Source organism: Notolepis coatsorum (genome assembly GCF_963971535.1).
Source record: "Notolepis coatsorum genome assembly, chromosome: 2".
NCBI classification, from domain to species: Eukaryota; Metazoa; Chordata; class Actinopteri; order Aulopiformes; family Paralepididae; genus Notolepis; species Notolepis coatsorum.
In genome coordinates this window covers 55669677-55687737 of record NC_140166.1, presented here as the reverse complement: position 1 = coordinate 55687737, position 18061 = coordinate 55669677, and the positions used below count along the sequence as shown (strand labels likewise).

Below are 18061 nucleotides of genomic sequence, written 5' to 3'. Positions count from 1 at the left end.
AATGTCATCAGTGCAAAATTAAAGGTGTGAGGAGGGGATTTGGCGGAGCCCAATAGCAAACACAGGAGGAGAGAGAATGGAGCGGTTTAGGGTTGTTTAATGTAGTTCCCCAAGCAGACAGTTTTGACAGATGGAATGTGCGACAGACAGGTATGGAAAATGTTCTTGGGGGGTAGTTCAGGTGCACTCCTTGTGCAGTCCGGGAGAAGGTAGACACAGGCTGTGTCAGGGTGAGAGCAGGAGCACTCCTTTGTGCAGTATCAGCCAGCACGGGAAGGTGCTGGAACAGGAGGACCTGGGCACACGGAGAACAAGGGTTAGATCAGGAAATATCAATGAGTACAGCAAGGCTTAGGTTCAGTCTTCTTACTTGGAAGGTAGTTTAACACTCCCACGACGAGAAGACAGGATCCGCCAGCTGAATGAGTGGATGAGTGACAGCTGTGTTGATGAGGGGATGGGTGACAGCTGTGTTGACTGGAGCGTTGGCAGCGTGCGAGGGTGTGGGAGAGGATGAGGAGGAATGAGGAAGGCCCTCGCTGTGATTACAACAAAAGGACAATAAATCTAATCTAACTGAAATTGTGTAGCACAGACCTTTCTATGGATCAAAACCTCAATATTATTATGGTGTAGTTAATACTTCATGTATCCTTAATCCCTAGGCTAATGAAGCACTAAGATGTTAGTAAAAAAAAAAAAGTATGCCAATGACAGGAAGTAACGGTATATGTGTGTGTGTGTGTGTGTGTGTGTGTGTGTGTGTGTGTGTGTGCGTACACTGTGCACGAGTGCACATCTAGGGGCGGGGTGTAGATTTGGTCTCCCTGATGTTGACTCCTTAGCCACAGCCTTGGGTTGTTTAATACTGGACGAGTGATTCTTAACGGCCGTTGTGTGGGCTTGTGCGTCTGAATGTCCCGGCTGAATTTGTGTCCCAGTCCGCCCCTGGTTGTAGCTGTAACAGAATAATTGTATTAACTATTAATTAACTATTATTCAATAGCGTTTCAATTATAATGAATTAAATAATTGTATAAAGAATTTTCCATGTTCTGTCATCTAATAATATATTCCATTGCCTTTCCTATCTGTATCAAAGTCAAAATGTTGGTATCGTGACAAGACTACAACATACAAAAGCAGCTTGACAACTGATATCCTTTTATAGGCATGGGCCAATAAAAGGCCGATTTTTGTGGTATGTGCTATTTGCACAGATGTTTATCCCTTAGTATGCACACGCACAGTATAATATGCATGTAATAAATAGTTTGTTAATAAACTCTGTTACTTGAACAATTTTCACTGTGCTCCTAAATTTCTTTGTGTGCTCCTAAATTTTTATTTAGATTTTATTTATTTAAATTTTATTTAGGAGCACATGTGCTCCTTGGGAAAAAGGTTAGCGTAGAGCCCTATATATTATGGAGACATTAACATTACGTTATCAAACATAGGGACGAAGACTGTAAAAAAAAGTGTCGACAATGTGGTGCCCCCGAAATACAAAAAAAGCCCCCGAAAATCAATTAAGGGGGGCAAAAAAAGCCCTGGAAAATTTTTCTTAATTTCTAACCCTGTTGTACATTATACCTTCATTCATGATGTTTTAATTCTGCTGTATTGACCAAGGGAGAACAATACATTTTATTTTTGAAAATGATTTTGTTTATGGAATTCATTCTTATAATTAATATATACGTATATAAAATTAATTTAAAGAAAAAATTCAGAGTTGATAACTTGACACTTTAGGGAGTGCAATTAACACTCCCAAATAGTAAACATTTTACTCTGGGCAGTGTTATTTGTCTAATCCCCTTAGTGTTACTTTAACTCTGTTTTGGAGTTAAAGAAGGAACTGGCATAGTGTTAAATGTTTAACTATTTTACAAGTGTTAATTGGAGCTATATAAACCCTGAAAAAGAGTTGAATCAACTCTGGCAGTTAATTCAACACTGGTCTTTTTGCTGTGGGCCGGTCCTTCAATGTGTCACTGCTGCAGTCATTCTAGTCTGTAGTGGCCAGCGTCCTCTTCTATGCTGGGGGTGCTACATCAACTCAAGGGACACCAACAAACTGAACAAGCTGAGCTCTGTGGTGGGAGTCGAGCTGGTCAGACTATAGGTGATGGCAGAGAGGAAGCTGGCTGCTATCCTGGAGAATCCCTCCCACCCCCTCTACGAGCTAGTCAAGAGGATAACCAGTAGGATAACATTGATGTGTGCAGTGACTGTGAGTTTGGTGACACTACACTCTATAAGAGTGAAGATATTTAAAGGGGAACTATTTTACTATTTCTTTCACTATTTGGGCACTTTTACACAATTCCTGTGAGTCTATGGAACACCTCTGTAATATATATATATTTTTTTTATTCATTGTTTTGTATTTCTAATCAAGTCCTCAAAAACAGCATTTTTCTACCTCAAGATCTCGAGCCGTTTTGAGCCTGGGCTCCAGGTCCAGGTCCAGCCACTGTGTGCAGCTCATCTTGTATCTCAACATTAACATGCAGCGGTGTCTTTCTGACATCACAAATCATCACATTTTCAAATGACTCAGTTCAGTGAGGGTGAATATTGTGAGAGGAGAATTGGAAGAATGCGCCAATATGAGAATTTTGAGACATAGATCATATTAATATAAGTTCACATAGCTAGGAAACAATGCTAAACACTCAAAAAGGCCATTTATAAGATAGTTCCCCTTTAATGTTTTTTCCTATACAAAATCCCCAGAATTATGAAAAAGCATTTTTTCCAAATCTAATAACACTATAATATAATAGGATACCACTGATGATGTGTGCAGTGATTTTGGTGACATAGGTGTCAAACTCATGGCCCGCGGGCCAAATGTGGCCCGCCAAGTCATTTGATGTGGCCCCCAAGAGCTCTGGTAAAACATTTTTTATTTTTATTTTTTTTATAAACATTAATCTTGGGTTAAAAAATAGCAGCGTTAAAAGAATTGTGGGTTAATGCGTTAATAAAGCTTTAACGTTGACAGCCTTAGTTATTACACATTCTTACACATACATGTATGTTGAACATCTGAGGTATTGATGAAGTAACAAAGTAAAAAAGCCAAAAGCACTTACTCCTCAGACATTCTTTGACAATTTTACAGGCCAAAATACAAAAAAGATCCAGGCGGAATAGGTAACAAAGGGTTGAAGAAATATTGTCTGAACTGTCAGATGCAAACTGGCTGTGTGACATAACCGAGCATCTCGCTCAATTGAATAAGAAGCTGTAGGGACGCAAACAAGTCCCACCCAAAACTTGACCAATATAGTTGTGAACTGAGACAACCCTTATTTTGTTATTTTTGAGTACAGTTACAGTTGTGTGTTCATGCAGACACATAATAGCAATTTCATTACGAATTGAAAATGAGGGACCCTGATGTAAACAAGTCGAAAGTCTTTCTCTGGTCTGCATCCCCTTAACAATTGTGTGTATTGAGCTGTACTGTACTGTACCCATTCTGCAATCTGTTAATTAAAGTTAATTAAACTATCTTCCATTAGTTGGATGTACAGTATGGCCTCTGCAAGGTTGTGTGCAGCCATTTGTTTTTGTAACATCTGCTACATCTGTCCCACGTGTTCTTTGCAGCTCACAGTTGTTAGTTCTGCCCCTCTTGACTGTGACAAAAAGGTTTTGAACAAACTTAATGTCATAGCTTGTATTTGATGATATTCTTCTTTGTTATTTACTTGAATGGTTTGATCATTGATTGATGGAGTAATATGGGGTTCTGATAAACTAAAATTATTTGTTAAAATAACATAAGCTAACATATATTTTTACATCTATGCAAATGCATATGCAATATGTATAACTTGAATAAGTAATAAATACAGAAACAACATGTTTAACAATATGTAAATGAGTAGCTACATTTATTTTACATTACATTAACATTTTTATACGGTCTTTGGCCCTTTGAGGGCAACCATAATGCTGATGTGGCCCTCTGTGAAAATGAGTTTGACACCCACTACAAAAAGATTCAATAACTTCACTGTCATACAGTGTATACTATATATGACAGTGAAGTTATTGAATCTTTTTGTAGTGTCTCTTTTCGGTGTTGCACTTTTTAGACGGTCCCTGGCTGCACACTTGCCTCAAGGCCGACTGCACATATAGATCAATATTATTATTATTAATATTATTATTAAATGTACAGCTCCGAGGCCGGCTCGCCTCGTTTAGGTGAAAATAAGGTTGTAGCTCATTGTCTACCTTACTACGATAGGAAAGAGGTGTCCTTTGTGTTTTAAAAACATTTTGCTTAAGAATTATTGACCGCGGAAATTCGAATCTGTGAATATCTTTCTAACTTTACCTAAGTCTCCCGATTGCGATACAATAAAGCGAGTCTTCATCACAAATCATATTCTCAAAATAATCTGACTGGCAGATATTATTGCTGGCGGGCCTATTTCGGCCTGCGAGCGGCCTATTGCCGACCACTGAACTAGGAGATCTGTATAACGTGCGTTTAGACAACACTATTTGGGACAGACCATAATAGGCTATTACTTCACATAAAAGATCATGTCTAAATGAAATGCACAAAACAAAAAATGTATGTATCATAACGTTACCCTGGTATAGATCTGTATGCATGTATTTATGTATGTATTCATAACGTTACACATATTCGTTAACGTTAGATCGGGCATGGCTTTTACATTGAAAAACGTACTTATCACGTGGTTACTAATATCAATTAAAGGACTTGGGTGGATTGAATTCCTAACACTGTCGCATCTTTTCACCAGACAGCTCGAACTCTCAGTGGCGAGGAGTAACGTGTGGGAGGCTCACACTGCCCCCGATACTTCCTGATTCTGCTGTGCAGGCGTCACCCAACCGACCTGTAGGAGTCGCTGTCCACAACGTCCAATCCCCACCCATCGACTTCCACCCGCTACCTCTGCCAAATGAGCCAGTACGACGGCCGGCCCAAGTCGAAGGCAATGCTGAGACTGGGATTCGATACCGGAGTCTCTTGCGTTGGTGACGAGCGCAATCTCCGCTACGCCACCCAGCCGCTGCTTTTATGCTTATTTCTGTAGGTACACCCAACGTGACTAAATGAGGGAAAACCTTTTGAGTTTAAATAAAGGTTTAAAATGAAATGTAAAACATAGGCTGGACCTTCATAGCTACTCTGCTTTCCAACTGCACATGAACCAACACAGACTATTTCATCCATTGTACAGTAGCTACTAAATGATGTCCAGAACTTGATCAGTGAGCTATCACTGTCACAACTCGGGACTTACATCACCGTACTTGTTGTGAAGGATCAGATTAAACCGAATATATATATTTATTTATGGATATATATTTAATAGTATTTGTATATCGTTTGATATCCCTTGTATATTCCTTGTACATATACACTGAATATCCCTTTAGTCTACTAACAGCCCATAATAGTTTCATTCTACCATTGGACAAGAACCTGGCGCCAGCAGCCAAGCCCCTTGGTTCAAGTTCAATCGTGCCGACGAACATGTCGTTACAAGCCCGGTTCCGCGTAGGAATACGTCTGGCGAAATACGAATGGTACTATTTGTTCACAGCGCATATATATATGGCGCAAGTAAAGTAGAACTTTCTTTTAGTCCATTAGTCCTTTACCCTCCAACCTAGTAACAGACGTGAAGCCTCACCCACGACCCACGTGTGGTGCAGTATGGCCTACTTGGCCTCAGAATAGGCATTGAGACATCGTGTGGATTAATAATTGAATTGTCATAGTTTGGCACTATACCGTCGAGTGGGACGTATTTCTATTAAGTTAATAATAGTCTATTATGTATGGTGCATCGTTCGGTTAGAGTTATAAAGTGAGCAGTACCCCCATCGTTCCTGGCGTTATCTAGAGTCTTAACCAGGCTGGGCAGACCACGTGTGGTGCTTTCATCCGAGGAGTTCTGGGCCAAGACGAGTGGACCTGTACATTGGATTACTTTACCCGGACGACGGCGAGCCCTACACGGCTTGGATTATCTACTTGCTTTGGGTGCTTTGATTATGCCATGGATAACAGCCAACACTGCTGAGTGTTGGAACTACCCCCCGAGAGGAGTCCAGGTGAGACGGCGCTCTACCCCGAGTGAGGTCGCCTCACGTCTCTTCGTTGTGGACCGGCAGCTACCGTCTACAAGAGGGCCCAGCTGTATTCATCTGTGGACCGAGGTTCTGTGGGCACCGTGTTCAGCACTCTGAATTCTCCCAAGAAATCGTCGGCCAGATGGGATATCGCCAGCGGCTCTCCTAAACCCCCCCCCCTACTGACTTACAACCAGCGGGACCCCCCTTTAGTGTATCCAGCTATAATCATTTAAGTACCATCGCTATAGTTCCCTAAAGAACCAGGTTGTATACTTGCTCCCTGCGTAACCAGAGATTGGACATTCAATGTTGATTTGCCTACGAATACTCATTTGCCTTACAAGTGCATTCAAATCATAAATGTCATTAAGTGAATGTTGTATATACCCTTTGCTATATAAAATATTCGATTTATACATTTGTGTGGACTTCGTTTCATGGTGGGAAAGTGTTCATCATATCTATATCATGTACTGTGTGGCCAGTAGTTAAAGTACATAATCGGTAGTGGTTTAATGATACCATACTTATCAATACAGTCAGGGAATTGTACCCCTCAGTTACAATTGGTCCTTCGAGCCGGAGGGTAACTAGTGTAATATTAATATAGTGTTATTAATATTGAAATGGCCTATGATGAACACTCCACGAAACGGTCCTCCTAACGTAGAACGCCCGCGGCGCAGACGACAGACACCTCAGTACTTAGAGGATTACGCTGTCAGTCAACTACCTAGCCTTTGACAAACGGTAAACGCGGTAAAAATAGAAAGTAAAATTATGTCTGACCTTAACGACCAGGTTACCCCGACCAAAGAGGCCCTAGTGGGTTCTAATGTAACTGACCAAGCTCACGGTGGGGACCAGGAGGGAGCTGACATGCCTTTACCCCCCGCCAATACCGAAGAAGTAGTCCCCGACCAGCCCCGGGAGGAAGACAACCCTACAGAGAGAGAACTCTGCACGGAAGAAGAGGAGGAGAGCGCCGAGGAAATAGAGCTCCAGGACTCCCCAACGAGTACAGCCAGGAGCGGCTCACCTCTACAACCGTCTTCCCCCAGCGAAGCGGAGAGGATGCTATCACAGGCGTTCCTCGCCAGCCTGACAGCCTCTACTGAACGCGATCGACTTCAGGGTGAACGCGATCGACTTCAGGGTGAACGCGATCGACTCCAAGCACAGCCGCTTAGCGAGCGCGAACAACTCCAAGCGCAGCAACGGAGCGAAGAAGAGCGCATACGCCTGGAGATGAGACGCCTTCAGACGGAAGAGAATATGGCAAGAGACCGGGCCGACGCCCAGCGCGCCGCTGCCGGTGCCCAAAGAGAAGCAGATCTCACCAAGCGCGAAGCCGAGCGCGACAGACTACAAGCCGAGCGCGACAAGTTACAAGCGCAGCTAATGGAGCAGCTGATCCTCAAGGCAACACCCTCTCCCTCCGCCAGGGGTTCAAGGAACTCGTCGAGACAACAGTCAAGGGCAGCGTCTCCTAACCGAGCAAGCGACCCTGAACTTGACCAACAGACCAAGCCTATACCCCCCGCAGACCCCCTTCCCCGACCGGTCCAAGCGAGACCCAGCTACAAGGAAGGAGCAGCATACACTGCGGAGAAGCTAAATAAACGACTACAGGATCTAGAGGACCTGATAGAAGAAGAAGAGGGAGAGGAGGAGAACCAAGCCCGACGACAGCACAGTACTCCACTGGACCAGGAGGTCCAGTACAGCCCAGGCTATACCCCCGCGGCGCTGCGCTACAGACCCCCGACTCTATTCACGGGTGAGCATGACGCACGACCAGCCCCGAGGAATAGCACCTGGACCAGCGGGCCATGGTACCCTGCCGGTACCAGCCCACAGAGAGGCGCAAGAGGAGACTCGCCTAGGAGGTCTCTCCCCCAACGCTCACCGATGTATCAGCCATCCACGGCGTCATACATTGCCACGCCGACGTTTCCAGACTTCACCTATGAGAATCGTACACGGAGCTCCGGATGTGCTTAGAGACAATGATGGTGGATGTCGCTGATGAACGCCACAAGTATGCAATATTACTGAAGCACCTGAAAGTACCGCGAGCGCACAATATAGCGCTAGCCTATGCCACCTCTACGACCCCATACACCGCGGCTCTAGCAGCGCTGGACCAGAGATATGGACGTATATGGGATTACGTAATCCAAGAGATAAGGCATATTGATCGCCTACCCCCAGCAACAGACAATCGCTCATTAGACGACCTGTCTATAAAAGTGCAGTCCCTGGTAGGGATGCTGGGAGCGCAACGGGAAAAGGGCATGCACGAGCTATACGCCAACTCTAACGTCGAGAGGATTTTAGAGAAGCTGCCACCCGCCAGACAAGAGCGCTTCAGGCGGCAGAGAGACCACCGTGATCCTAACGGTCCCGAACCATCCCTCCTCGATCTAGCCGACTTCCTGGCAAGAGAAGTCAGCAGCTTACGACTGGATACGTTCGTGCGGAGCACACCAAGCTCCAGAGAGGGACCCAGGAGAATAAACGATGGAAGAAGATCGGTGACTGTCATGCACCAATCAGAATCAGTACCGAGCAGTAAGAACCACAGTACCCCCTCGAGAAAAGAGAAGTGGAAGATGGTGTGCCCGTACTGCGAGAAGGAACACTGGCTGTCACAATGTGACCTGTTCACAAAGATGAATGCAGAAGAAGTGAGTCAATGGATAAAGTCCAACAGGCGCTGTTACCGATGTGCGCGCAGTCACATGACAGCCGAATGCCGCCTAAAGAAGAGGTGCAGTCGGTGTGACGGAGCCCATCTAGATGTACTACACGACAGTAACAGAAGAAAGCCTGCACCTGCACCATCGAGCAGCACCAAGGCAAGTGTCATGTACATTGACCCCGCCAGCAGCAGCGGCGCCCAAGTGCTCTTAAAGGTAGTCCGTGTAACATTGAGCTACCAAGATAAAGTCATGGACACTTACGCCATCCTTGATGACGGGTCAGAGAAGACCCTTCTGCTCGCGTCCGCTGCGGCCCAGCTGGGACTGCGGGGGAGCGAGAACCAAATGACGATTCGGACAATAAGAAGAGATTTAAAGACGATAAAGGGCGAGAATGTCTCCTTCACTATCGCAGCAAGCGGGCAGCCAGAGCGACGGTATAGGATTACAAATGCTTTCACCAGCCAAGAAATAGGACTATCACAGTACACCTACCCCATCGCCAAGCTGATGGATAAATATGTGCACCTGCGTCAACTACCTATCCCGCTCATAGACGGCGCCACCCCGACCCTGCTGATAGGCTCCGACCATGCAGACCTCATAGTCCCGATAGACCGGGTCCATACAGGACCCAGAGGCTGTCCTGCAGCAGTCGAGACCCGCCTAGGATGGACACTACAAGGCCCCCTCGCTAAATCTCTCAACCGAACAGCAGCCACTAGCTGCCTCCACTCCAGAGCGACAGAAGGAGACACCACACTCCTGCAGCATGTCGAGAAGAAAATTTACTGGCGACGTCGTGCGCTGCTCCGCGCCTCCCTGATCAAAGACGGCTTTGATCTCCGGCAGCGGGCCAGCAGCGACCCCCCAGTATTGCGCAACCTCAACCCAGAGGTCGCAGAGGACCCAGCAGCAGATGAAGAGGTCCGACACAGTGTGAAGAACAGTTTCTACGTGGACAACTGTTTACAAAGCGTTTCGACTCAAGAAGAAGCCGAGGCTCTCCTACTCAAGCTACGCGCCTCCCTGATCAAAGGCGGCTTTGATCTCAGGCAGTGGGCCAGCAGCGACCCGCACGTATTGCGCAGCCTCTCCCCCGCGGACAAGGCTGCCAGCAGCGAGACCTGGATGGCGACCATCCCAGGAGAAGCCCAAGAAATGACACTAGGACTAGTCTGGCGCTTCAAAACAGACTCGCTCCACTATAGACACAAACCCCTGACCACGGAGCAGGGAAGGTCGACGGCGATACCGACCACCAGACGGAGTGTGTACAGAACACTCGCCAGACAATATGACCCGTTGGGATGTATTCTACCTTACACCACCAGGGCAAAGATGATTGTACGAGCACTATGGGACAAGGACCAGGGCTGGGACGACCCAATACCCGCACACCTTGCCTCCACATGGAGAGAGTGGGAGACGGAACTCCGCTCACTCCCAGGCGTCAATATACGCCGCAGCTACTTCCCACCCACAGTGAGGCCAGAGACATGCAAGATGGATCTACACGTCTTCAGTGACGCCTCCGAAGTAGCCTATGGATCGGTGGCCTACTTGCGTGCCCAAGAGAAGGGAGGAGAGATACACACCGCTTTCATCCTGGCTCGCTCAAGAATAGCCCCACGAAAGCAACAATCTATCCCGCGTCTAGAGCTCTGCGCAGCCCTAGCAGGAGCGCATCTAGCCACGTTAATCCAACGTGAACTCACCATTCCGGTGCACAGAACAATCTTGTGGTCAGATTCCACGACAGTACTCACATGGATCAAGTCTGATTCATGCAGATACAAGGTCTTCGTGGGAGTCAGAGTCACCGAGATTCAAGAGTTAACAGAAGCAGCGAGCTGGCGGTATGTGGACACCAAACACAACCCAGCTGACGTCATCACCCGGGGAATGTCCCTAGATGACCTCACCCGTCGCAACATCTACAGTGACGGACCAGAGTTCCTCAAGCTCCCGGAAGAAGAGTGGCCTACGCCCACCCCACGGGAAGCGAGTAAAGAGGAGGCTGAGAACAAGAAACCTATGTTCTGTGGACTGAGCACAGTCGCCTCCACAGACCCCAACATAGATGATTGCATTACCCTACAGAGTGCGCAGCTAAAGACATTCCTGTGGCACCACCCAGAGATTCAGCACACTGCCGACATTTCAGCAGCTGACTACGAAGAAGCAGAACTTCTTCTACTACAACGAGCCCAGAGAGACTCGTTCCCCGATGAGCTAGACTGTCATGTCTAGTGGTCGTCTGCGGAGAGCCCCCGACCTACCGGATGACGTTAAGTACCCGATAGTCTTGAACAGCCGACACAAGGTCACAGAGCTGATCATAAAGAAATACGACGAGGATGTACACCACGCAGGAGCAGAGAGAGTCTTCGCGGAGATCAGACGTCGCTATTGGATACTTCAAGGAAGAGAAGCAGTGCGACGCTTCCAGCGAACCTGTCTAGACTGCCGAAAGTGGCGCGCGCAGCCCAGCATACCCCGGATGGCTGACCTACCTCCCTGTCGCCTCCGACTCGGCGACAAGCCATTCCACTCCACAGGCATGGACTGTTTTGGCCCGTTGTACATAAAGAAAGGAAGAGGAACCGAGAAGCGGTGGGGTATTGTATTCAAATGCATGACCACCAGAGCGATACATATCGAACTCCTTCCGACCATGAGCACAGACTCATTCCTTATGGCCTTCCGAAGATTCACATCGCGGAAAGGAAAACCGTCTACATTGTTGTCTGATCACGGGACAAACTTCAAAGGCGGAGAAAGAGAGCTGAGAGAGAGCTTCCAAGCTATGGGCCCAGAACTTAAGACCCACCTCGCTCCATCCCAGATTGACTTCCAGTTTAGTCCCCCGAACGCACCCCACTTCGGTGGAACCTGGGAACGAGAAGTACGTTCTATAAAGACAGCCCTGTACGCCGTGCTTGGGGCCCAGACTGTGGCGGAAGAAGTCCTGATGACAGTCCTCACGGAGATCGAGGGAGTATTGAACTCCAAGCCCCTCGGCTACGTCTCCAGTGATGTAGCAGATGTCGACCCAGTCACCCCCAACACACTCTTGATGGGGCGGCTGGACCCCGCGCTACCCCAGACAATGTACAGGCCTGAAGAAGCGAACGGCCGAAGAATGTGGAGGTACAGTCAAGTACTAGCTGACAAGTTTTGGAACAGCTTTCTACTCCACTACCTACCGTCTCTACAGACCCGCCAGAAGTGGGTAAAAGAGAGAGACAATTTGACAGAAGGAACAGTCGTCATGATTATCGACCAGTCACTACCCAGAGCTATGTGGCCGGCTGGCCGCGTAAGCAAAGTGATCACCGGTGCCGATGGCAAGGTCCGAGCAGCCGAGGTGCTTGTCCAAGGGCGAACTTACACACGACCCGTGGCGAGGCTAATAGAACTGCCCAGACTCCCAGACACTATCGATGACGACCATGACCCCACGACTTTGTGAGTTGACTGACCCTTACAGCGGACCTTGAGTGGTAGACAGTGCGGTTAATCTGTCTCTGCTTAGCTAATTAGGTGGGACTAATTAGGGGGCGGCTGTTGTGAAGGATCAGATTAAACCGAATATATATATTTATTTATGGATATATATTTAATAGTATTTGTATATCGTTTGATATCCCTTGTATATTCCTTGTACATATACACTGAATATCCCTTTAGTCTACTAACAGCCCATAATAGTTTCATTCTACCATTGGACAAGAACCTGGCGCCAGCAGCCAAGCCCCTTGGTTCAAGTTCAATCGTGCCGACGAACATGTCGTTACAAGCCCGGTTCCGCGTAGGAATACGTCTGGCGAAATACGAATGGTACTATTTGTTCACAGCGCATATATATATGGCACAAGTAAAGTAGAACTTTCTTTTAGTCCATTAGTCCTTTACCCTCCAACCTAGTAACAGACGTGAAGCCTCACCCACGACCCACGTGTGGTGCAGTATGGCCTACTTGGCCTCAGAATAGGCATTGAGACATCGTGTGGATTAATAATTGAATTGTCATAGTTTGGCACTATACCGTCGAGTGGGACGTATTTCTATTAAGTTAATAATAGTCTATTATGTATGGTGCATCGTTCGGTTAGAGTTATAAAGTGAGCAGTACCCCCATCGTTCCTGGCGTTATCTAGAGTCTTAACCAGGCTGGGCAGACCACGTGTGGTGCTTTCATCCGAGGAGTTCTGGGCCAGGACGAGTGGACCTGTACATTGGATTACTTTACCCGGACGACGGCGAGCCCTACACGGCTTGGATTATCTACTTGCTTTGGGTGCTTTGATTATGCCATGGATAACAGCCAACACTGCTGAGTGTTGGAACTACCCCCCGAGAGGAGTCCAGGTGAGACGGCGCTCTACCCCGAGTGAGGTCGCCTCACGTCTCTTCGTTGTGGACCGGCAGCTACCGTCTACAAGAGGGCCCAGCTGTATTCATCTGTGGACCGAGGTTCTGTGGGCACCGTGTTCAGCACTCTGAATTCTCCCAAGAAATCGTCGGCCAGATGGGATATCGCCAGCGGCTCTCCTAAACCCCCCCCCCTACTGACTTACAACCAGCGGGACCCCCCTTTAGTGTATCCAGCTATAATCATTTAAGTACCATCGCTATAGTTCCCTAAAGAACCAGGTTGTATACTTGCTCCCTGCGTAACCAGAGATTGGACATTCAATGTTGATTTGCCTACGAATACTCATTTGCCTTACAAGTGCATTCAAATCATAAATGTCATTAAGTGAATGTTGTATATACCCTTTGCTATATAAAATATTCGATTTATACATTTGTGTGGACTTCGTTTCATGGTGGGAAAGTGTTCATCATATCTATATCATGTACTGTGTGGCCAGTAGTTAAAGTACATAATCGGTAGTGGTTTAATGATACCATACTTATCAATACAGTCAGGGAATTGTACCCCTCAGTTACAGTACTGACTATCTTGTTTGCACTAGAGACTCATATCACTGGACTCTCACCACTGGACTATCTTGTGTTTGTACTTTGTATATTATTATATTGTATTTGTATCTATACCTCAAGTGTATCTATAGTGTATTATAGATTCTGGACTGTATAGGACTGTGAAGCTATGCACCCCCCACCCTGTATCCCCCCCCCCCCCCCCCCCATGCTGCTTTGACACCCGAATTTCCCCAAGGGGATCAATAAAGGATGATCTTATCTATCTTATCTTATCTTATCATAGATCATGTAGCTACTAAATGATGTCCAGAACTTGATCAGTGATCATAGATCATGTAGCTACTAAACCAGAACTTGATCATTTAATGGCAAAACTGTTCCCATGATCCCAATGTAGCCTATGCATGTCTTACTGTTACACACATATACCACTAGATGGTGTGTTGCCCCCACTTCCCGTTGTCATGAGTGCTGTGGCTTCATAGAGAAACCTTCTGCTTTGCTGTTTGTAGGAATTAGTTTATGAATTATTAATATAAACTATTATTGTTTTCATGCCACTTTTCAGTTTGACTTAAACTGTTCTACAAGAGAGAGAGAGTTGAACTGGATGCAAGGGACTGAGGACAGATAAACAACAGATAAACAGAGGACAGATATACAGAGGACAGATATACAGAGGACAGATAAACAGGACAGATAAACAGGACAGATAAACAACAGATATACAGAGGACAGATAAACAGGACAGATATACAGAGGACAGATTAACAACAGATATACAGAGGACAGATAAACAGGACAGATATACAGAGGACAGATTAACAACAGATATACAGAGGACAGATAAACAGGACAGATATACAGAGGACAGATAAACAGAGGACAGATAAACAGAGGACAGATAAACAGAGGACAGATTAACAGGACAGATAAACAGAGGACAGATAAACAGAGGACAGATTAACAACAGATATACAGAGGACAGATAAACAGGACAGATAAACAGAGGACAGATAAACAGAGGACAGATAAACAACAGATATACAGAGGACAGATAAACAGGACAGATATACAGAGGACAGATAAACAGAGGACAGATAAACAGAGGACAGATAAACAGAGGACAGATTAACAGGACAGATAAACAGAGGACAGATAAACAGAGGACAGATAAACAGAGGACAGATAAACAGAGGACAGATTAACAGGACAGATAAACAGTGGACAGATAAACAGAGGACAGATAAACAGAGGACAGATAAACAACAGATATACAGAGGACAGATAAACAACAGATAAACAGAGGACAGATAAACAGAGGACAGATAAACAGAGGACAGATAAACAGGACAGATAAACAGAGGACAGATAAACAACAGATAAACAGAGGACAGATAAACAGAGGACAGATAAACAGAGGACAGATAAACAGGACAGATAAACAGGACAGATAAACAGGACAGATAAACAGAGGACAGATAAACAGGACAGATAAACAGGACAGATAAACAGGACAGATAAACAGAGGACAGATAAACAGGACAGATAAACAGAGGACAGATATACAGAGGACAGATAAACAGGACAGATAAACAGGACAGATAAACAGGACAGATAAACAGGACAGATAAATAGGACAGATAAACAGGACAGATAAACAACAGATAAACAGGACAGATAAACAGGACAGATAAACAGGACAGATAAACAACAGATAAACAGGACAGATAAACAGGACAGATAAACAGGACAGATAAACAGGACAGATAAACAACAGATAAACAACAGATAAACAGAGGACAGATTAACAGAGGACAGATAAACAGAGGACAGATAAACAGAGGACAGATAAACAGGACAGATAAACAGAGGACAGATAAACAGGACAGATAAACAGGACAGATAAACAGAGGACAGATAAACAGAGGACAGATAAACAGGACAGATAAACAACAGATAAACAGAGGACAGATAAACAGAGGACAGATAAACAGGACAGATAAACAGAGGACAGATAAACAGGACAGATAAACAGGACAGATAAACAGAGGACAGATAAACAGAGGACAGATTAACAGAGGACAGATAAACAGGACAGATAAACAGGACAGATAAACAACAGATAAACAGGACTGTGACAGAGTGGGTCTGTCACTGACGCCGGGGCAGCACGCACGCACACATACACACAACATTCACTCATCATATACATTCATACATAATCAAACATGCATACATATCCATTAATCTAAGCATACATGCATTTATACATACATTCATATATCCATTCATACATATATTTATTTATTGTTGTTGTGTTGTGTTGTGTATATATATTTATTTGTTGTGTTGTGTATATATATTTATTTATTGGGTTGTGTATATGTATTTTGGGTTATGAGGGTATTGGTATTGGAGGTTGTTTTTATATAATGTGTAGGAAACGGCAATCCATTTGATGTGTAGCACCTGTGTAGTCTTGTGTTAATTAATTAGGTGTGGCACCTGTGGAGGGGGAGGAGTGCAGGTGTCATGAGGGCTGCGTGCCCAAGGTTCTGGGTTCTTGCCCTGCATCAGTTACACTGAAGGTGACTGAGGGAAGTGCCGTATGTGTATGTTAGTCTGTTTGTCTCTGTGTCAGGGTTTCACCAGATAAAGGTTGCTAAAGATGAGTAACTAGGGAAGTGCCGCGCAGTAAGTGTCGTCTATCAATATGACGTTATTGTGGAGCGCATATGATAGACCAGGTAGTATTTTGTTATTTTGTTAGTTTGTTTAAGTCACTTGTTATTGAGATGTCACCTCTGCACCGTGGATGGCCGGCAAATAAAACAACACCAAGATCATTTTTCCGACTACGCCATAATTTGTGTGACTTTGGAGGGGAGAGGAGAAGGACCCCGTCACAAGGACCGATAAACAGGACAGATAAACAGGACAGATAAACAGAGGACAGATATACAGGACAGATAAACAGGACAGATACACAGGACAGATAAACAGGACAGATAAACAGGACAGATAAACAGGACAGATAAACAGGACAGATAAACAGGACAGATAAACAGGACAGATAAACAGGACAGATAAACAACAGATAAACAGGACAGATAAACAGGACAGATAAACAACAGATAAACAGGACAGATAAACAGGACAGATAAACAGGACAGATAAACAGGACAGATAAACAACAGATAAACAGGACAGATAAACAGGACAGATAAACAACAGATAAACAGGACAGATAAACAGGACAGATAAACAACAGATATACAGAGGACAGATAAACAGAGGACAGATAAACAGGACAGATAAACAACAGATATACAGAGGACAGATAAACAGGACAGATAAACAGGACAGATAAACAGAGGACAGATAAACAGGACAGATAAACAGAGGACAGATAAACAGGACAGATAAACAGGACAGATAAACAGAGGACAGATAAACAACAGATAAACAGAGGACAGATAAACAGGACAGATAAACAGGACAGATAAACAGGACAGATAAACAACAGATAAACAGAGGACAGATAAACAGGACATATAAACAACAGATAAACAGGACAGATAAACAACAGATAAACAGGACAGATATACAACAGATAAATGCATACTGTGGCTGTAAGAATTATGTCTACTACTGAACCTCATTGATAATATATACATGGATACAACAAGTATGAACAAATAAATAAGAATCAAACATCAGAATCAATTAAACAACTAAACTTGACTTTATATTTGTATAGTTTTTATTTGAACTGCGAATCAACCATATTTCATAATTGACCGATGTATAAAATTGTTTATTAACTTTAATCGAACAACTTAAAACATTTTTGGCATGAACAGTAGCTGTAACCATAGATACATTTGATAAAAAAAAATAGACAAAAAAAAAGATAAAAAAAAAAAAATACAAATTCAAAAATCATAATAATTACAAAAGGTACAATCATTTTTCAAAGCTTGTGTCTGTTGGCAGTAGTGGAGCAGTGGGTTCCTGAGTTCAAGTGAAAATGTCCCACTGCTACTAAAGCCATCATTGATTTTCACAGACCACAACAGTACTGCAGAGAGAAAAGAATAGCTCTACATTCTGACAGTCATCACTGATATAGAGTGTCTGGTCAGTAACATGGGTCTCCCAGTCCCTCCACTCTGCAGTAAACAGACATCACTGGGTGTCTGGTCAGTAACATGGGTCTCTCAGTCCCTCCACTCTGCAGTAAACAGTCA

At 44.8% G+C, this 18061-nt stretch overlaps 1 protein-coding gene across 1 annotated transcript in view; it reads right to left on the bottom strand.

Moving 5' to 3' along the window:
• Positions 1–225: 225 nt before the first annotated feature.
• prtga (protogenin homolog a (Gallus gallus)) overlaps positions 226–18061 on the bottom strand; it is a gene marked incomplete at both ends in the record, with an annotated part of 151053 nt that continues 133217 nt past the window's right edge. Inside the window, one exon of the mRNA XM_084308158.1 lies at positions 226–295. Coding sequence (XP_084164284.1) covers positions 226–295 — 70 coding nt within the window. The remainder of the gene's footprint in view (positions 296–18061) is intronic.